Genomic DNA, 21784 nt, shown 5'->3' with positions numbered 1-21784 from the left:
AGGAGCGTGAGAGAGCACCTCCCCATCTCCTGAGTTCTCCTCCCCCATAGAGGTCCCTGCAGCCAGCCAGGGCTCGCTTTTACAGCTCTGTGAAGATGACCTTGTTCCAGCTAAGATAGGGGCTCTTTGATCTCAGCAGGGGGATGCTCTGGGCCTGCAGCTGGCAGATATTAATAGTACAGGATCCGCTGGGGTGGAAGAGATCTCTCAGTTGGGCCAGGTCACTTGTATTCCCTGCTCTGCATCAGAGCAGAAGGGACTTCATTTCCCTGAATTGGCCCCTGCTGGGTATTTCCCTAGGTCAACTCAGATCATTTTATTGCTGGCTGCTCTTGGCCGCTTGTTCTCACCCCACAACTGTTTTCAAGGGAGACTGTTTAAGCTGTGCCCCCTGCTCTGCAGCTGAAATCTATTACACGACGGGTGGACCTTGAGCTCACCGCTTCACTGTTTCTCACTCTCACTGGTTTGCTCATGTTTCTTCTTGTGTACATGTCTGTGTGGAGAAAAAGGCAGAGAGCAAGAGACAGACAGACAAGAGCATAATGGTTTACAAAATAAGGAGATAGCAATGGGGGAGAGGTATAGCTATACTCTAATAGGTATGCCGAAGTATCAATGCTAAGATTCCTAAAGATCCTTTCTATTATGCTTAACCTAGGAAAATACAAGGCCATTCTTCTCATTCCATAAGACAGAATTTTAAAACCCCATCAACAAGTGAATGCTCCTGATCTTCAGACCCACATCATGATCTCAGAATGGTTGAGCTAGAAAAGACCTCAACAATCTTATATTTCCAATCTGTCATTTAATAGAAGAAGAAAAAAAACACCGGAGGCCTTAAGTCATCAAAAGACCCGCCCAAGCTCACAAGGCTAATTAACACAATAGCAAAGTTGATACAACAGATACTGGAAACAACCAAGTAATTTACTAACCATAGTGGCATTAGCAACCATTGCAATGTGTTTGAATAGGTATAAATGTTTTAAGAAAATTGCCCATTTTTGTTCACTGGTAAGGAACTTCATTATAGATTTCAGGAAAAATACTTCCAAAGCCTCTTTACCTGCTCAGCTATGCAAAGGAAAGATCTAGAAAAACAATTGTTTCCATTCCCCCTAGGATTTCATCATTTAAAAAAATTGTCTAATGATAAGCCGGTAAATCTCCCCTTGTCATGAATACAACTTTACCATTTTCTGGAAGCAGTTACCCTGGAGCCCCAAAACAATTTCCTTTGTCTCTATTCTGCTTCTCCTCTTTGCTTAGGATAAACCAAGGAAGCCAAGACAAACCAAAGTACTATCACTTATTGGTTTATAAATAAGGAAACAAGATTGTTTTTTCTCCTCAAAGCTGAATAATTGAGTGTGTGTGTACATGTGAAATAATCACAATAATTTTTAATGAGGTTCTTCATGTCAATCTCACTGTTACTGTTTACAAAGTACTTACTACCATGGCATCCACTTAGCATTTATTTACCGCTTACCCTGTACCTAGAACTTGGCTAGTCACTCAGGATACAAAAGGATACAAGATAGCCTATGCCCTTAAAAAAATCTGCCAATCTAGGCAGGAAACCATGAGAAGTTAGGTTAATTTTCCTAGACTTTTTCTTTATAAAGCAGAGCAGGTAAAAGAACCACCGAGGAGGAGGAGGAAGGAGTGAGACCTCCCTGGAGTTCAGACTGGAACAAATAAGGAGGTTTTGCAGAAGATGTGGTCTTTAAATAAACCTTGACTGAGTTGAAGGATTTGAAAAGAAAGGAAGCAGTACAAGTGAAAAAGGGAAATGCTGTTCTAGATAGGAGGCTGTCTGTATGTACAGCAACACGGGGCAGGAGTGGGGAGTGGCAGGCAGAAAGTCAGCACACTTGATGGAGGAGCTTCACCCAGGCATTGACAAGAACCAAGGGGATTAGGAAGGAAAGGGCAGACTGTGAGGAGTGAGGAGGCACTGTCTCTAGTGGTGTTTAGGAAACCAATCCACACAAAAGAAAAGCAAGAAAATCCTGACTTTTAGCACGTGCTGGTTCCTGTGGTGTATATACTTCCACCCTGGCAGGTTTCAGGCTGACAAACCACAAATGCCTGGATATTTTAAAAGCGGCTTACTGATTTTAGCCCATTCTCAGATAATGGGCTAATACAATTCCAAAACTTCTGAGTAGGAGAGAGACACAGTAAAAGGAAGCCAGAGTTGGAGAGTTAAATTTGGTAGTGGCGTAATAGAAATGGTAGAGACACTGGATTGGGTAGTCCATTCTGGAATATATACAAAAAATCCAGCTGTGAGTTCACTAGGTCAGCTGATTACAATACAAATTACAAAGAAGAGGCATCTGGCTGGCTTAGTCTGTAGAGCATGCTGCTCTTGATCTCAGTCATGAGTTCGAGCCCCACACAAAGTAGAGGGGGCAGAGGAAGAATATATTTGGAAAGAAGAATCAAAAAGACTGGATGAGAGGAGTGTAGGGAGGGAGGAATAAATGATTCATTCAGGTTTTCAGTCTAGGTGATGATGGGGAGAGATGACATATTACTGAATGGGGAAATAGGGAACACAGAGCATTTTAGAATTTTTATAAATAAATAATTAGTTTTTTTGCTCTGAAAAACACCACCAAGAAGCAGGGCTGTGGTCCTTCCAATTTTTGAGCCCATATACTGCAGACAATTCACAGAAGACCACCTGGGCAGTCAGGAACCTTGATAGGCCTATAAGTCCCAAGTCCTCCCTCATGAATACTTCTCAGAAAATGGAAGTGCAGAGGGGTCTGTCATAGCTATGAACATTTATCCAGCCCACAGCTAGCAGAACTCAGAAATGTCACATAAGAACTTTCAATAAAACTAGAAACCACCCACTGGCTCAGTGGTGTAATTCCCCTAGCTACGTAAACCATAGACAGCCTGACCTTTGCTAGCATGGGAGGGTGGAGAAAATTTTGCAGACTTACCAACGTGGAGAGTTTTTCTTAAACTTTCTGTAAAGCTGGTTGGGAATGCCACATCTCTAGCACATGACACTGGTATACACTTTTAGCCAGTCCAAACCAATAAAGCCAATCTATGAGCATCAGTCTCAAAAATCAAGTCACTTAGCAGTTGGCCAGCCCTTATACCAAGGACCCAAAATCAACCTATGGAGATGTAACCAGTTTCAAGATTGAGGTGATGGATGTCTGTGAGGGTGACTCACTCAGACAATAAAGGAAGTTTGCCTCTAGAGACAGGGCAAGAGCCTCTCCATATACAAGGGATCAGATGCCAGGGAAGTTGGCTAAGCCTAAATGGCCAGGCTCTGGCTGGGTTCGCTGGCCAGGGCCTCTGAGCCCAGTCTCCCAGAGCCACAGGGGGCAGAGAGGCAGAGAAGAGAGGCAGTGGGGCTATATGTCAGTGTCAAGTTTCTGCCCCTCTAGGACAGATCCCTTACCTTCAGACAGGGACAAATCATCAGCTGGAGACACCAGGTCTGCCTGAGAAGCTAGGGCTCTGCTTAGATGCGTTGTAATTTGATTCGTCAAGATAACCTGTGAACAGACAGGGAGGAGGAGGGGGAAGGGAAAAGAAAGAGACCAAATTAATTATTAGAGTTCTCAGAGGACAGACTGTGGTTCAGTGGAAGACTGATAAGCACACAGGTAGGAAAACCCCAGTTCTGACTTCCATCAGTTTTGTTTGTTTGTTTGTTTGTTTGTTTTTTACTTCCATCAGTTTTATCTGAAGGCCAGAATATCTGGCAAATCATACAGGTCATTCAAAACACAGAAAACAGGCAAGAGGCTTCTTTTAGAGCTTAACCTACCAATCGATTCTTTCTAAATGCTGAATAAATTGAGACCGAGAGGCATTGTCATGTTAGCTAAATAACAGAAGGCTAACCAGAGAATGAAGATGCACATGAACACATTTTAACAAACTTCAATGTTTAGGATTATATCTACAAGCCAAGATATTGCTAGTGCTAAATAAAAGCAATAATTTAACATCTGGATGCCTGTGGCTTCTTTCTTATTAACTCAAAGTCAGGGCTTTATTTCCAAATTTGTGAAACTGTAATGAGATTCGTCTGTAAAGGAATCACACTGTTCTTATAGGTTTGTTGAACTCCAACAAAAAATTCCAGTCTCACTATGCATTTAAAACACAAATTAAGGGGATCCCTGGGTGGCGCAGCGGTTTGGCGCCTGCCTTTGGCTCAGGGCATGATCCTGGAGACCCGGGATCGAATCCCACATCGGGCTCCTGGTGCATGGAGCCTGCTTCTCCCTCTGCCTGTGTCTCTGCCTCTCTTTCTCTCTCTGTGACTATCATAAATAAATAAAAATTTAAAAAAAAAAATAAAAATAAAACACAAATTAATATAATCCCACCTATACAAAATAAGGTTCATAACATTTAAATCCATATCATCCACTGCCACGCAGAGGCATTTGATTTAGTTGAGAAACTATTCTCTTCCTTAAAAATCTTATTTATAAAATTTACTATGTTGTTTAGAAACCTGTAAGGACGAATAAAATACAAATTATCCCTGGAACATTACATTGACTAACACCACAATTGTTTCCCTAGGTTTGGTATCTGCACCATGCTAAAAACTGTGAGCATCCTGGTTACTCAGAGGAAATGGCCCTTCTGAAAAGGGTACTAGGCACTTAGTATCTGGAATGAGCATCTAGTTGGACTGTTTTGGTTTGTCCTGAGGGTCAGTTATGGCTTTTTTGCCACCCAAAATGGAACAGAAATGGAAGTTGTCTCCATTCTTTATTGTCTGGCTTTTCAGCCACACCTCTGTCACTGTCTCTTGAATGAACCAGGGACACATCATAAATCCTCTACCACTGGCAGCTTAATTGAGAGCTGAGAGGGGAGCATAATGGCAAGGTCAGGCAAAGAAATGAAGTACTCTATTAGCAAAGACAACCTTTGCAAGGTGTCTGTGTATCAACTAGGCTTATGAGTCTCCAACTACTTTGAAACGATGGTCAGATACTGCAGCATTCTGCAGAGTGTTTGCCCATCTTATCCTCTCTTCTGCATTGCTATTTTTCATCTGGACTGGTAAGAATCACATACAATATGTCTTCAATTACAGGCTTTACACAGTCAAATAATAGCCTGCTCTTTCAAGAACAATTCTCTTGTTGATTTTTAGGAGTATGAATAAAAATAATGTTCTCTTTTTATTATGTAAGACATGAGCTTTGGAGTTTAATTAAACTGGATTCAAATTCTGACTCTGACACTGCACACCTTGGGAAAGTTATTTAAACTTTTGAGCTTCACTTGCTCATATGTAAAATCATACCCATCTTTATAGAATTGTTATGAGAATTAAGTGAAATAATCAATGTGAGGCACCTAACATTATGTGTGGCATATAGTAAATAGTCAATAAACAGAAGCTATTGTTATTGGTGTTATTTTCTTCAGAATGATGCTATTATAGGTTTTATGTATGTATACACACACACACACACACACACATATATACACACTATACAGTAAATGCCACATGCTTCAGACACTTGGATCTCACAGAACACTAAATCACAACTTTCTACTTTAGGATATATGTCAGGCTCTGATCATTTCTACTAATCTTAGTCTCTCTTAAGATTTATTCAATTGCGAGGAATTTGTATAAAAATCTCAGTAAGAAAAAGATAGCAATTATTTAAAGGCAGGCCAATAAGTTACTGGTAGTACTCTGAAAATACTATATGCCTTATTACCAATGAACAAAACCATGTATCTGTCTGTCCTAGTTTTTAAAAACATGAAGCTTCTGAGAGATCAAAATAGGTAAACTCTACCTTTTTAGAGGATTCTTCGAAAAGATGGCTTGGTAAAAATGAAAGAACTCTAATGATATGGTAATGATAATACAAAACAATGTATTGAATACCTACCGTGCAAGGCCTGTCACCATATACACAGAGGGAAATAAAAAGGTAAATGTACTCTATGTCTTCTCTAGAAACTTGTAAGTTAGAGATGAGCCATTTACAGAAATATTCAGATCATTTGATGATTGATGAACGGAAGCTCATTTTTATTATTACACCAGTCCTATAATGGAAACTTGTTCTGAGATGATGGTTTTAGTATAAGTTACGTCCTATAGAACCTCAAACCAAACCTCCAGATGTCCCTCTGAAGGTACTTAGTCCCATTTCCACTTTCAATGAAAGACAAGGTGGAGAAGAAAACATTTCACTCCCCAAGGGCAAAAGAATAAGCTCCTAAATGGTTTTGCTAATAATCCTCTCCTTTTGTATTATGCACCTGAAAGCCAAATCACTGAAGGACACATAGCAACCAAACTTAGGGGTTTGTTAATCAAACCATCTTACTAAATTGTTGTGGTTTTCTAAACCTGTGTTCAGCAAAATGATAGAATGGAAACATTTTCAAATAGCATCAATGACAAATAACCATGGTTTGGGTAGAAGCCTATAGATGTGTTGTCCTCTGAGGCAATCTGGACACCTGAAAATTACACCCTTAAAATATAAAAATATTATTACAAGTTATAAACAGAGTCTTAACACTACCTAGTTTCTGAAAATTTGTCCTGACTGACACTGCAGATGGGCTTTCTTGCCACTTTGTTCCATTGGAAAGATTAAAGCTTCTAATGCTTGGTGCTATATTTGTGGGGAGCAGTTTGCACAGTAGTTAGGGTGAGTGCTTGGGAGTCGGACAGACCAGAGTTAAGATCCTCGGCTTTACCACTTACTAGCTATATGCGACATTGGGTAAGGCTCATAACCTCTCTGGTGTGATAATACTGGACTCACAGGGTTTCGTTAAACTGGATAATGCACACAAGATCCTAGCATTAGTGCCTGACCAATGGTAAGTGCTAAAATGTTAACTACTCATCCATTGTCTTTAGTTATCCTTTGCTGACTGGTACCTTTGTTTTTAGATAGAAAACATACCTGATTCCCTTTTGTATAGCAAATAGCCCACTACTGACAAAGAACAAATGTTGATATGTTTAAAAAGCAATGACAATTTAAGTGAAATTATATCAACTACTTTTGCCATTTCTCTAAAAGTATGGCTCATTTAAACATACCACACCCCTGCCCCCATCAACTACAAATCCAAAGGCCCAAATGGGATTCTTGGACTAAGGGAAAGATATGTTGTTTTTCTGTTTGTTTTGTTTTTAATGATCATATTACATTTGAAGGCAGGAGGAGATGGAGTCTAGCTCAACGTTTATTCTTCAGGAAGGAGAACATGTAGAGGAGGCTTTGTAAGTCAGATAAAGTAACTATTGTCTTCACTCAACTCTATACATACAGAGAGAGACCACTTACTCCCAGGGCTTCTTCATGCTGCCCTCTGGGTTATAGGATGTTTCGGGTGTACTTGACTTGGAAATGGTCCCTCTTATCATGCCACGTAGACTTTAAGTCTCATTTTTAGTGTTCCTCTCCCAAGGTAACAATGGGGTGAGACTTCTTCATCCAAAGACCACGTCCCTGGGTTCTAAGTTTTCTCTTGCATTATCTGGTTTTCTCTAAGTGCATCCTTCCTACTCAACCCTTCTGTATATAGCATCTGTGCTCAGTTTAAAGACACAATAATGCTCTTTATAAAAGAAGAAACTTTAGGGTACATATTCATAAATAACCCAGTAAGTCCTGCTTTCACAGAAAATAGGACTTAGAGAAAAAAGTTGGAGAAACAGGAACCAGTTAAAGACCAGGTGAACTAATGAGGCAGATAGGTGGGAAAGAATGCCATTTTGATCAGTAGACAAGGTCCTGTGAATGAAAAAGCCAACTAACACACAAACAGATACATGACTCATTTCCACTAAGTATCAAAAAAAAAAAAATAGCTTAAGAGAACAAACTGGAGACAAGAAGGTAGGAACAAAATAAACTGGTCAGAACCATCGGCCCCAAGGGTCAGAGGGTTGGGGAGCTACAGTCTACTGGCCAATTGAGCTTGCCTCTCCATTAGTCTCTGTGTCCAATGCGACCATTTGCCTTCAGTTGACCCATCTTTATTCGGCTATGCTATGACCAGACTATATCTATGCTATACCCATGCCCCCACACCCTACTCATGCTTCCTGCTCCTGGTCCAGAATATATTCTACCATAGGAGGCCACTGTATGTCTAGTCTGATCCACTCTACAGTGAAGTATTAGGAGTATTTCTGCTGGGGCCTCCCGGAGTAGTCACCTAGTATATTCCAGCCCATGGTAAGTACTGGAAAATGGGAGACAGAAGAGAAAATGCAACAGCCCTGGAGAAATCAGGGTGGATAACTGTCAGATCTAAAGGCATAGCCTTTGGCAGCAGAAGCTCCTTTTATTTGATTCTTGGAAGATGACAGAGAAGAAGGATGTTATTGTAAGTCAGGGAAAGAATAGGTTGGAATGGAACATCTGTCCCTCTTTGGTCAGCAGAAGAAATCTTCAGGGTCAGCAAAACAGTAACTCAATCTTTACAAATCAGATTTTTTTAAGGACCTAAATATATGGCACGTGCCCTCATTCAAATTTCTGAGGGGGCGAGTGAGAGGCAAAATTTGTAAGCCCCACTTTCCACCAGGTAAACTAGAGTCACCTGCCTGAGGTCAACAGCTCAGGTAAAAAGAGGGATGGGTGTCTCGGCTTCCCTGCTCACTCCTAACAGCAGTGGGCAGAAGAGAGAGGAACTGAGCTCAGACCCTAGGACAGGTGACTTTTCCAGGACTACATGTCCTGGTCTAGAGAATTTAATCTATAGATTTCTTTATTATTTTTAATGCCCAGAAATTATATTATCAAAGTGTTACATTGTAACAAGAGACTGATCTTGTGACAAGAGTCCTTTTGGACTCTGATGCTATGAAATAACCATAAATCAAGAAGGTAAATAGCTTCAGCTTCTACAAAAGAGCCAAGCATTTGAGGCAATCTGAGGCAAATGCTGACTATCTCTTTAGTGTTTTTTAGTGGCCACAGATGCATGTCATTTCCAAGGCCCACAGAAGGCCTAGAATCTAAAGCTTTTTGTGGAACTCATGTCTAAGGGGGGGGACTGGGCTAGAGGAATTGTGAGGCCTAATGGGGGCATTTCTATGCCCCTAAAAACACCCACTTCCTCCTCCCACCCACTCCCTGTCAGAATCCTGCTACAATCTTACACAGAGAATCAGACAAGTTTCAAAATCACTTCAATTGGGCCTATAGGGCTAGGTCCAACCATTGCCCTAATGCTCTTGTTTTACTCAAGTGAACAGACAATGCACAGATCACCTGGCCAGCCAGGAAAAGAACAACACTGGAGTGCCAGACAAAGAGGCTGGGGACTAACTCTGCTCACAGACCTCCTGCCTGCCACCCAATCTAGTACTCTCAAAATGACAGGGCTCTGCTCTTCACAGGTTCCAAAGGCAGTGTTAATTTTTTCTTCTTTTTGTATTAAACATGCTCTATCTGCCCAAGGTACACTTTTTTAAACTGGTATTTTTGGTATCTTAAATGATTCTAATTGCCAGATAGGACAATGATGGATCCTTCCTATCTAAACATAGGCCTTGGATAAGTCAGAAATTCTGGTTTTAATCCTGGCTCTGTTAAGGGTTGCTGAATGTCCTGCTTTTAAGAAGACAGAGGCCAGAATTTTCCTGTGAGAAATTGTTAAGGTTCATTGGGTCCTTTCATCACCAAGGCTTGAGAGAAAGGCCCTGGAGTGGTTTTTACCATACTCTCCTCTTGATTCCCAAATATGACAGTGTCTGCCCCAACCCATTCTGCTGTATAGGAGTTGGGAGTGACAGGGAACCAGAGGTGGGGGTAAGCAGGGGGAGGGCATGAGGGATCTGAGGGAGCTCTGCGTGCAGTGTAGGAACAGAGGGAGTCCCCTGAAAGAGGCCTAGAGGTCCACACTCATGCCTCTCCCCTGACTCTCCTCATCCCAATCCCTTCCTGTCACTTTCAGCTTTGAAAAGAGATATCCAGAATTTGTTGTGAGGAAAAGTCAGACCAAATATTTTGGAGTTTGAGCATCACAGATCTGGTTTTACTATTCACTGACTTAATTTTGCCAAGGTCTGGAAAATTATAAATCATTCCATTATGAGAAAATAATCATTTTTCTTTCGCTTCAGCCCAGAGGATATCATTTCTAGAATAGAGAACTGATAAGGCTTTAGTATTCCAGCCTGCTTGAAGGTCTGCTGACAATTGTTTTCTGGGAAAATATGAAAGGCTGTGGGGGATTTTCCTTTCAAAATATTTGTGGTAAAAGGACCAAACTTCAATTTGGCTTGAAGAAAACACTATTGTGGGAGGCAGGCATCCTGCTTCGTATTTTTGGCTCTGTCACTGTTGCAATTCTGCTGTGCAATTCTAGAAAATGCTCCTAACTTCTCTGAACCTAAAAAGTGTTAAGTTAAAAAAAAAGTGTTGAGTCCAAAAGATATAAAGAAAATGAATATATTATGACTATAAATTATGCAATCTGCTATGAAAAATGTCATACATTTCAACCTCACATCAGGATGAGTGTTATAATTTAAAATCCATCTTATCATTGATTCTCATCATCTCCACCCTTAAGAAATCCATTTTACACAGAACCAATTGGCAGTGGCTGAGGAAGAGAGAAGGAAGAAAAAGAATGAGGGACACAACTTCAAATAATTTTGTATTTGTGGTGAGAATTCTTTCAAATCTTGATAAAAATTCACATCTCTTATTATGAACCTGGAGGAAAAAATCTCTTTTATAGGTTTCACTGTGAAAATTCACAGGCAAAGCTCAAGAAATACTGCTTAGCAGGAGAAGCCCTAAAGTACAAGAGTCCCTAATGAAGATACTGGCTCAGTATGAGGCCCTGAAGATGGAAGAAGAGAAATGAATCTCCACAGCTTTGCACAAACACACACTCAATCACACAGAAATTGATAATAATCCTGCTTCTGTCTCATGTTAGCCATTGTCTAGACCACTGAGTTCAGAGGAAAAGAACTAAAGTGAAACTGTGTCTGCCATTTGGTCAAAGTAAACATACAAGAAAACGGCAGCACTATAGGGTGGCTTTCTCTTTGGTCTACTTCTCCAGGGGTGCACATGCAAGGGGATGCGGTGGGAACCCTGGGGCGGCAGCTACTGTGTAGGCGTGAAAGCTCTGGTTCCACTGTCAGCTTGCCGTTCCACTGGCTCCGATGGGTTGAGGTTAACACATGCTGGTTCCGGGTCTCAAATGGGGTGACAGTTGTAATGAGGCCAACAAACAGCAGCCCGGTGTGTTGTTTCCACCTGCAGCCCAACCTAGGCGACATCCTGTCAGTGATCTTGGGCTTGTTGTAGAAAATAACATGCACCATTGGCGAACTGCGACAGTGTGCTCACAGTGGCTTCGAATAGTGCATTCCCTAACTGTGTGCTGTTAGCATAGGGTCAAATAGGTCTCTGGCCAACAGGGGCTTGGAAACGAACAAGGCCAATTGCTGGATGACTCTGAAGTTCACAGATTTGGAAGAAACCTTCCCACCAGCCTTCACTGCACCGTACATTTCTTGCGGCCGAGTCGCTTTTGCGTGGTTTGTTTGGTTGTCCTCGCCCACTCCCTTACTGCCCACTGAGCCCCACAGAAAGGCAGGGGAGGTGAATTTCCAACAGCCCCCTGAGTTTCTGCTGACCTTTTTAGGTGTTTTTGTTACTTGATGGTGCTTTCTATTCACGTGTACTCCTGGGGGCTGGGGATTCCCCTCCTTTTGATTTCCAAAGAGGGTTAGAAAGACACAGCTTTGTGATCAGTCCATCACAGGCAGCTACTATTGATTGATTTCCCCTCCTTAGACTCATTTGAGACTAAGAAAATAGTTCTGTTGAGTCACTTGCTCCCCAGGGGTCTGAAAAATATGGCTCTTGGGGAATCCAGCCTGATAAACATCAACTTCTTTGCGATTCTCCAACCCCAGCCAAACTTTAGTGGCTTATGTAGGGAAGAGCTGAAGCCCAGAAGGGCCTCAGATCATACCCCACCTTTTAAAAAGCTCCAATGGAGGATGAGCCAACACTAATCTAACTTCTATATCTCTATGCCACTCAGGCAAATGGCATGCCAAGGGCTCTCTGAACTCAGAAACTGAGTGTATGCATTCAATTCTATCTCCAAAGTGTATCTGTAGCATAAAACGAGAGCAAAGATCATTCACAACCTGTTCAAAATATCTGCCTAGGAACAAATTTCCAAGATAGCAGTAGCCTCATCAGAAAAGCCTTTGAACAAAAACTATTTATTTGATATCCTCAAAGAAGGGATACTGTTGTTGTTATTGTTATTGTTGTTGTTATTGGGGGGGAGGGGGTTGAGAGCTGAAGCTATCTGTCTATATCCATACTTAAATAAATGACATCAACATACACAAACAATAATAACCTACAGTTAAACAGAGTCAACATAAGAGAGACAGAAGAATAGGGCCAGAACAAATACATTAAAATGGCTAAATATTTACATGGCAAGTGAGGACAGGCCTCCTTCCACAGCAATGCCCTTGGAGTGGAGATCTTCGACCAGGGTCACTAACAAGCCAATCCCAATCATGGGCTACAGGCCCATAAAACGATGTCCTAGCCAAGGGTAGGTCACATTCAAGGCATGGGCCCCAATGCCAGATGACAAATAGACTTTTAGCTTCCAATATCAACTCTGGTGGCTTGGGAATGGCCATCTGGAGCACTGTCCCAAGGGGAAGTGTGGTTGTGTCAGGCCTCTAAGTTGCTCGAGGGGATGGCAGGGGACATGAGCTTCTAACTATAACTACTCGAGTGTGCTCTCCTATCATTTTTGCTCCCTCATTTGCATTTGTCTATCTTGTTCACCTCTCACCTAACGTCATTAACGAGAATAATGACAGCACTTTACATGTGCATGATGCTTTATACTTTTCAGAGCATGTTCAGAGTGGCCTTAGCTGATCCTCACTGCCTCATGAGGGAAAGAGCTGTTGTGTGTTAGGAGGGTGGGCTCTGGAGTCAGAACTCCTGGGTTTCTGTCTCAGCTCCAGCTGTAAAATTTGGGGTAGATTACTTAATCTCTCTGTGTCTCACTTTCTTCAACTGCATAATGAAATACAATTGTACCTGAGGTGAGGATAAATGAGTTGGCAAAGAAGGCCATTAAGACAGTGCCTGACACCTAGCAGGTGCCTAACACCTATCAGGTTTTACTACTTATTCTACCGGCTTCCATTTTTCCAGTGGGAACACTGAAGCTTGTGACATTCTCATTCTCCTATGTTTCTCATGGTTCACTCACTCTGGCTCTCATCCCCATTCCAAGTGCCCCTTGCCAAGGCTGAAATGTCCTCCTTTACTCTTCTTCCAGCTTCCATCTTTGCAGGGCCAGTTCAAATCCCTCTTCGATGAAGTCTTTCCTAACCATGCTAGCTGCAACTAACTAATCTCCCAGTTCCTAAAGCTCTCATTTTAGAATCAGTATCAAGTAATTTAGTACGAGGATTTTTTTTCTCTGTGTCATGCATGTTTTACCTCTCTACAGTGTAAATGTCCTGCAATTTAATGTGTTGCTGCCTCCCTGTCCCTATTCTAAATGCAAGAAGAGAGAAAGGAGGAGATTAACATTTCCTTGTGGATCTAAGCCTGTGCCAAGTGCTTTACATACATTAGCTCATTTCACCCTCACACCTCAATGAGGCAAACATTATTATCCTAGTTACTCCTAGAAGATGAGGAACTGAGGCTCAAAGGAGTTAAGCCATTTTCGGAGATTGAATAGCTAGTGCATGGCAGGGCCAGATTCATACCAGATCTGTCTGCACCACCACTGTGTGCTGGCTCTACCACATAAAAGCTTCTTGACCCAAACTCACAGCCTCATGGATATTTGTTGATTAATTTCCTCAAAGCATAGCATTTGCTGAGATCGGACAGACCAAGTGCCATGTTATTTAATGCAAAATCACATGGAAAGGAAAACTGCACAAAATGTTTAAGAATAAGACAAACTTTCAATAGCAAGAAGAAACCAGTCGACTGTTAGAATGCTGTCTGGTAGAGCTGGAAACACTGAGTCTTCAGTGCAGGGAGGAACCATGCTCCAGCAGGTATGGCAAAAGAAAAGACACAGACTCCTGGATTCTATTTCTGTCTTGGCCGCTAACCTCTCTGCTAATATTTTCACTTCTGCTAAAATGTGATGACAAGAGTTTCAGAAGAAAGGTTGCCACATGAGAGCAGAATAAGAACAGGCAGTTAGCTAGTTAAATGTGGTAGAGCCACAAACAACATTGGTATCTAGAGCAGGAGCTCACAGCTGGGACAGATTCCATTTGGGCATTTATCTTTCCAGTTCCACTTCAACTCACAGAGAATAGCACTGGGTACCCTGCCATCCTTAAATATACATGATAGTAGTATCTATATGTTTAAATACCTTAAAAGGACTATCTTTAGTTTACTTTGGATCCACATGAGCCATTCAAAAAGTTTGTTCTTGTTTTCTGACTTGAAATGATTCTGCATTTAATTTATGACTGATTACACCATATGCTGGTGGTGCTAAATAAGAAAAAAAAATCGATTCTTCATATGTTTGATAATTGGTTCATGAAGTGTATCAGTGCTGATGCATTGTGATGGAGGTTCGGTGAAGACACACCCGGGATGAAGGGCATAAGGGCAGAGGTTTGCTCTTGGTCCTTATCATCCAGCCAAGAGGCCAGGTCTGGAAGGACTGGTTACCCAGGTAGGTTTGTGGCCATGCTGGCCATCATTTAAGGGGCATGACGATCCCTTTGAAAACAAGAAACATGGGACCTGCGGATTGTGGCTTTCCATTTCCACATATCTGAAGTCCCACTGAATTCAGAATCCTGGAGGTGTGGGCAAGTCTTTTGTAAGACCTACTGCTCAGGTCGAGGCTTAGAAAGGGATCATTGCTGCAAATGAACAGCCTGCTGCTTTGGCATGGGCGGACAAGGAAGCTCTTCTCTGTCTGGTTATTTACAACACAGTGTTCCTGCTCATGGATTCCTCCTGCCCTCCCCAGGACCACACTGAAATGACTAAATCTGCCTATTACTCCAGTGAATCCAGTCAAATAAATAAGTCAATTCTCTTTAAGTTTGTGGTCTCAACTCCTTGTTGGTTTATTGCAAAATTAAAGGGCACACAGAGGAGAACCATCAATCAGTAACCAGCACAGGAATAAGCTCTTTGTGGAATGTACTGAGAAGCAGGAAAGAAGAAGGAAAAAAAAATGAAAAGAAACCTCATGAAATGGTCATTTGTTAGCAGAACAGAGTGGGGGAGAATCCACATTTCACATGCAGCATCATTTAGGAAAAGTCTTATTAAAGGTTTCCTATCTCGCCAGGAGAGCAAGCACAGGAACGCAAACAAAAATCCCTCAAAATGATCTGCCATTTATTAGCGCTGGTTTCTCATGGACTTCGCTGTGTTCCATAGACACGGCCAGAGATCACAGGGCCAAGCGGCTGGAACAGTGACTCAGCAGGCTCAGGATCGGGGCAAGGAGATAAGATACAATAGTTTATCAAGAGGCAATCATAACTGGCTCCCTCTATTCTTCTTCCCAATCTGACGGTCCCTTAGCACCCTATTATTAAAGCACTTCCTTAGTACCATGCCTTATTTGGAATGTTTAATAAATGTGATTTGATGAGGGTAAAAACTAAAGAGCAATATATAGCCTAGGGGAAGAAAACTAATACTCATTGAGTACCCACTGGGTGCTAAGCAGTACACTCAATGCCTTATTAACTAATTTGCTTTAATCCTCATTGCAGTCCTATGTGGTAAGTGACATTGGTCTTCCACTTTTGGGATAAATGTATTCTGTAACTTGTATGGCTTGCAAGTAAATGTATTTACTTCCACTTTCAGATAAATGTATTCTGTAACTTGCATGGCTTGCACCAAGCAGCCACATCTATGTGACTCCAAAATCACTTCTTTCAACCAGACTCACCATGTTCAAGCATGGCACCAGGAAACATAGTGTGGATTTTAAATCCTGCTAGAAGAAATGAAATAGGCAGAACTGGAAATAGCATGATGGTAACTCACCAGGCCCATGTCTACCTTGCATATTTTCTACTTCAAATAACTTTCTTCTTTCGACAACTAATATTTTTTATCATTTCACAAGAGAGGAAAGCAAGGGGCCCCAAGAGGTAGAAGGAATTGATCACACTAGTAAGCAGAAGAGCCATCAGACGACAACATGGCTCTGATTCTCACCTATGGCAAGATGTAGCTTTTGAAATAATTTGGGATTAGGGAAGAATTCTTCATGTTGCTTTAGTAAAAACGAAGGGGTTATATATACACACATATACAAATACAAAATCTCAGGACATCTAAATGGCTCAGTTGTTTGAGCATCTGCCTTTGGCACTGGTTATGATCCTGGGGTCCTGGGATAAAGTGCAGTGTTGGGCTCTTTGCTCTTCGCTCAGTAGGGAGCCTGCTTCTCTCTCTGCCTGCCACTTCCTCTGCTTGCTCTCTCTCTGATAGATAAAATCTCTCTAAAAAAAAAAATCTCATCTGAACCTTCTTATCATCTAGTGATCAGGTAAGTATTACATCTCTTTCCACATTAGAGAGGAAAAATGAGTAGCCTAAAGTTTATAGCGTATATGTGAACCCAAACCCAGGTCTACTGACTCCAGATCCCATTCTCTTTACACTTCTTGATCCTGAAGGGGAGTGCACCTCCCAGAAAGAGGCAGATTGATGGTAAAGAATAACATTCATGAGAAAGCTAGGTCTCAATGTCTTTCTGAAACAAGGAGGGGCTGTGTGTGTGAAGTTGGGATGCCTGATGTAATGGGACCTTGGTTTTATTCTCTCTCTACAGAGGTGACTATCGATAGTGTTAGAACCTTTATGATCTCTTTGAAGGTGGTCCTCTGTTACTAATATGAGGCTCATTTAAAAACTGCTGGTTATGGTTTATTAGAAGTGGTCCCATTCATTAATTCAGCAAAGGAGTTCCTAAGAGAGGACAGTGGAAGCAAGAAGTGAAAGAAAGGTCTATCTGGGACTTGGTAGGTTTGGGGCAAGACTGCAAGGGGTTAAAGAGTAAAGTGTGTATTTATGGCTTCCCTTTCCAACACCCACTTCTTTCTGCTGTGAACTCCATGCGCTTTGTACACTCATTTTTCCCGACACAGCGAGAGAGGAACCCCTCCCAGACTTCCCTTCCCCAGCCTGTACTATCTTGAAGGGCTTTCAAAGCCCAGGACTCTATCCCTATATCATCCACTACTACTTACAAATCCACACAGTCTTTTCTCCCCTTCTCTCTTTCTAATGAGCTAAATCTTAAATTAAGTCATAAGTGACTTTTGCTACAGATCTTCATGCTACCAGGGAGGGTGCCCAGTGACATACCAATTGCTCTAAAGCAGTGGCTCTTAAGTGATTAAGGTGGGTGTTCAATCTAGTCTTCTCCCTCCAAATTCCAATTTAATTCCTCCCCATGTTCTTTTCATCACTCTTCTGAGATAGAAAATCTGGCTCTACATCTAACTGATGGAGTCTCCCATAGATATCTGAAGCATAGCTGAAATATAAGTTGAATATCTGATAAAATAAAATCACTCAAGTTATTTAATTCTTACAACTTAAAATGTTAATAAAATATGTTTAAATACTAATGAGGGTCAAAACAAAGTAAAGACAATATTGCTATTTTTCTGTTAAAAGAGAGAAGTAATATGAGTATTACTATGCAAACTAGAATGAAAGGGAACAAATAATCCTTGTTGTAAAGAGGATGAAAAGAGAGAGCCATTAGAGTCTAGAAAATGGGGAGAAGTGGCTTCTCGCTGGGGGACTCAGGGAAAGTGTCATTTGATCTGGGCCTTGGAAGAAGGGTACAACTTTGTCATTGAGAATTATGTGGAAGGTTTTTTTATAAATGGCAGAAGAGGCCTCAATATTATAAGCATTTGAACTACAGAGTATTTTAGAGAAGAACCTTAAACTCTGGAATACTGGCAGGCACTAAAAAGGTAACCAATCTGTATCAGTAACAGACCAGGCATTTATACCAGGAATTCATTTTAATTCAAAGAGGCCTTTGGAAAGCATGGAAAAAGGCCCCCCAGCCAAGAGACATTAGAGGAACCAACCTTGCAGGAAGGAAATGCAAGTTGCCTCCATACCTCCATCCTGCCACTGAAGGTGGCTCCTACAGGGCAGGTTCTTGCAGTAAAATAATAATAATAGTAATAATAATAATAATAATATCAATTGAGAGACTCATGAGTGTGTATATACATGTGTGTGTTTCAAATTGTATGTAGAAGCTAAATTCTGCTAAAACACATTGAGGGTACCAGTCCTCATTACAGAAGAGAGGAAAAGCTCTAATCATATGCAACAGGGTTTAGGAAAAATCCTTCTGAAAGATCTTTTAGCAACTAGAGGAGTAAAAACTAAAACACAATAAAAACCAAAAAGTCCTCAAATGACTGTGTGTCTTGTGTCCATTCTGGTAGCTTCCTTCCAATCTTCTCACAGGCAGATGAGACTGCAATAGACTGCAGAACTTCCCTGCCCTGGAGAAAGGAAGCATTAGAAACTAAAGCAGAGTCTTCTGGTTTGTTCCACTTCTTAAAAATCTATTTTTTTTTTCCTACCGGTTCCTTTTCAGCATGACTGACAAGATTTCCACTTTCTATTTATGTTTACTAAGCCGACAACAAAGCTCAACTAGAGGTTCAAATAAAAACATGAATCAGTACAACATAGGAGCATATTACTTCCAGGTAAATTCAGTCAGCTATCAGGTAGTACTTGGAGTTACACTGGAGTCAAACCAGTTAATCAGCACTTACTGGTTCAGAACTGAGTTACAAATGAAAGGACAGAATATGTACCCCATAAAATGATGGATCTAGGTAATAATCATCAATGGATTAGATGAAAAGATGACAGAGAATTTGGCAATAGAATGATCAGCTGTCATTATCTGAATCCACTGATCAATTTAATCACCATTAGAGGTGGTATGACAGGACATTATTGTCTTATGGCATGATAAAGTAGGAAGTAAATAGCACCATCTATAGAATATTTTGGCTTAAAAAATCTAAGTTCCAATCTAAGAACTACTCATTGATAGGGTATAGAAGAACAAGTTAAATGACACCATGAGGAAACCATCCACTAGATCTAGAATGTGAGGCATTCTACATCCAATTTCTCCAACAACTCAGTATCAAATACAAGAGAGGTACAGGGGGTGCTATGACAGAATAAAAGAAAGGGAATGTAACAACCAAATACAATTTGTGACCTTAGTTAGGTACTTACTCAAATTAACCAACTACAAAAGGACATCTGTGAGACAATCAGGGAAATTTATTTTTATTTTTATTTTTTTTTAATCAGGGAAATTTAAATATAGGCTAGGTATTGGATGAAATCAATAACTTGTTACTTCTGCTAGATATGGTGAAGGTATGGCAGTTATGGTTTCAAATGCCCTTATTAGTTTAAAGATGGGGAATGGGTGGAGAAATATGCTCTGAAGAGAAATTTAAAAATACAAGGAAGGAAGTAAAGGAGGGAGAAAGGGAGGGAGGGAGAGATTAAGGAGGAAGAAAGGAAGGGAGGGAGGGAGGGAGGAAGGAAGGAAGGAAGGAAGGAAGGAAGGAAGGAAGGAAGGAAGGAAGGAAGGTAATCCTGGTACATTTAGTAGCTCTCTGTGAATACTTCCATTGGCACAATAACATAAATGCTAAATGTGGTTTTAACTAAATATTAAGATGACACCACACTGGAAAGAAGGGATGAGCAAAACTGAAAGGGAGATTAGTGACTCAAGTGGTCATCTTTTACAGAATCATTTTCAATGGAAACATCAAGAAATAGCAATTCAAATATATCATTTAGAAATAGGCAGGTAACTAGCAGAATCGACAGCTCAATGGTTTGAAAGTGGATGCTCCCAGAGAGTAAGGATCAAATAAATGGGAGAAGCTGACTTGGGGCCAGGAAATGCCGTTTTTCAGTTTAAGTATTATATGATTATTAGATTTATAAAACAATATCCAAGTTTTACTTTGATGAAAAATAAAATTTAAATTAAAGTGCCCCCCTCACCAGATGTATGTGAGGAGGAAGTCAGACAGCCAAAAAACTAATAGAAAGGATAGCCAGAGAGGCAAATGATGGCAGTGCTGATTTGAAACCAAGCTAGGGCTGCCACGGGGCCCTGTGTGACCCAGGTGAGTGCATGGATCACCTGACAAATAGATCTGGGCTGTGGACACAGATGCAGCAGACTACCAGTCACCCACCAGAAACATCTGAATCATGTAGCTCCCTTATTGTCAATTCCATATTTAATCAAGTAACCTTCCAGTAACTTGATTTAGCATTTAACTTGCTTTGAAGAGGAAATGTGCTAGTTAGACCAGCGTGCCTGTCCAGTGCACAGAACACTGTCTTTTTCATTGTAAAATTAACAATTAGGCATTCTGCTTTTATAGCTCAGTCTGGCTTGAGAGCTTCGGGACCATAAATAGGGCCAGGTCCACCTGAGTGTGGTAACTCTGCGTCGAAATTTGGGCCAAGGCCAGATCACCAGGCAAAGTCTACCTTATAAGACCTTTCTGACTGGCCTAATAGCTTTCTCTCTGAGGGCTGCCCTGACTCAGGGTCTTTCCCAGATTACCCCAAGCACCCTCATAACAACCCTGTTGACCCCTATCGTTTCCCTACCTTACACTGAATAATTGAGCGGCAACTGCATTTGATCACTTCTCAGAAGACAGAAGTGATGGCTTCTTTTCAAGAAAAGAATCTTCACCACATGCTTTCAGGACTCCACAGGACAATATGGGCAGAAGCTAAAATTCCCAGACTTACAAAATATAGAAAGTGTTCATAGACTTAAAATATTACAGCACCAGATTATTTCAATTTTTTAGTAAATGACATAATAGTAAACATTATTGAGTACTGTTTACGTGTAATAGCTCATTCAATGCCCACAAAACCCTGTGGTGTAGGACCATTTTGTTTTTTATTTCTGTCTACCTACCTACCTACCTACCTATCACTTTACAAAGGTGGAGAACAGGTTGTATAATTCAGCCAGGTTACACAGCAAAAAAGAACATGGATTTATGCCTGGGCCAAACAGTTAGAGGGTCTGGTTGAGATGAAGTGTCTTGTTGAGACTCACACAGCAAATGAGCAGAGCTGCGAAGAGGCATCTCTTCTTCGTGTGTGTGTGTGCGTGTGTGTGTGTGTATTTTTTATTGGAAGTTCGATTTGCCAACAAATAGCATAACACCCAGTGCTCATTCCGTCAAGTGCCCCCCTCAGTGCCCGTCACCCAGTCACCCCATCCCCCCGCCCACCTCCCCTTCCACTACCCGTTGTTCGTTTCCCAGAGTTAGGAGTCTCTCATGTTCAGTCACCCTTCTTATAGAAGGAAGTGGAAGCCAACTGAACCCTTGAGATACCACAAGCTCCTAAAACCAATTTCGTTAGCTCTGAACAAGTTAACAAAACAGACAAGTTATATGAAGTCCTCCCAATGAAAACCTACTGAGGCAGAGCCCCTGTGCCAACTCAGTCCTCCAAAATTCAAAAATAACCCCTGAAATCATAATGGAACTGTCTCATTAGAGAACAAAGAAAGGAGTATAGCCCATAAAAATTGTTCACTGTTCCATTTTCAATTTGAAACAAAAAGCTCATAGAGATAACAGGTATTTGCTTTACTTCCCCTG

The 21784-nt window shown here is 41.2% G+C and overlaps 1 protein-coding gene across 12 annotated transcripts in view; it reads right to left on the bottom strand.

The window, feature by feature from the left end:
* Positions 1 to 21784, bottom strand: part of RAD51B (RAD51 paralog B) — a 682017-nt gene that overhangs the window by 263386 nt on the left and 396847 nt on the right. For 11 of the 12 annotated variants that reach the window (XR_013386416.1, XR_013386415.1, XR_013386417.1 and 8 more), the window contains one exon: positions 3446 to 3542. Coding sequence is in view for 8 of the 12 variants with exons in the window: in XM_077909744.1 (XP_077765870.1) it covers positions 3446 to 3542 (97 nt within the window). In the remaining 4 variants the exon portion in view is untranslated. Of the gene's footprint in view, positions 1 to 3445; positions 3543 to 21784 lie in introns of those variants that run through there. The other variant, XR_013386418.1, reaches the window with a different exon arrangement.

Source organism: Canis aureus, chromosome 9 (genome assembly GCF_053574225.1).
Source record: "Canis aureus isolate CA01 chromosome 9, VMU_Caureus_v.1.0, whole genome shotgun sequence".
Classification (NCBI taxonomy): Eukaryota; Metazoa; Chordata; class Mammalia; order Carnivora; family Canidae; genus Canis; species Canis aureus.
Note: the sequence above shows the minus strand (reverse complement) of the source record. Positions and strands in the feature narration are given on the sequence as shown.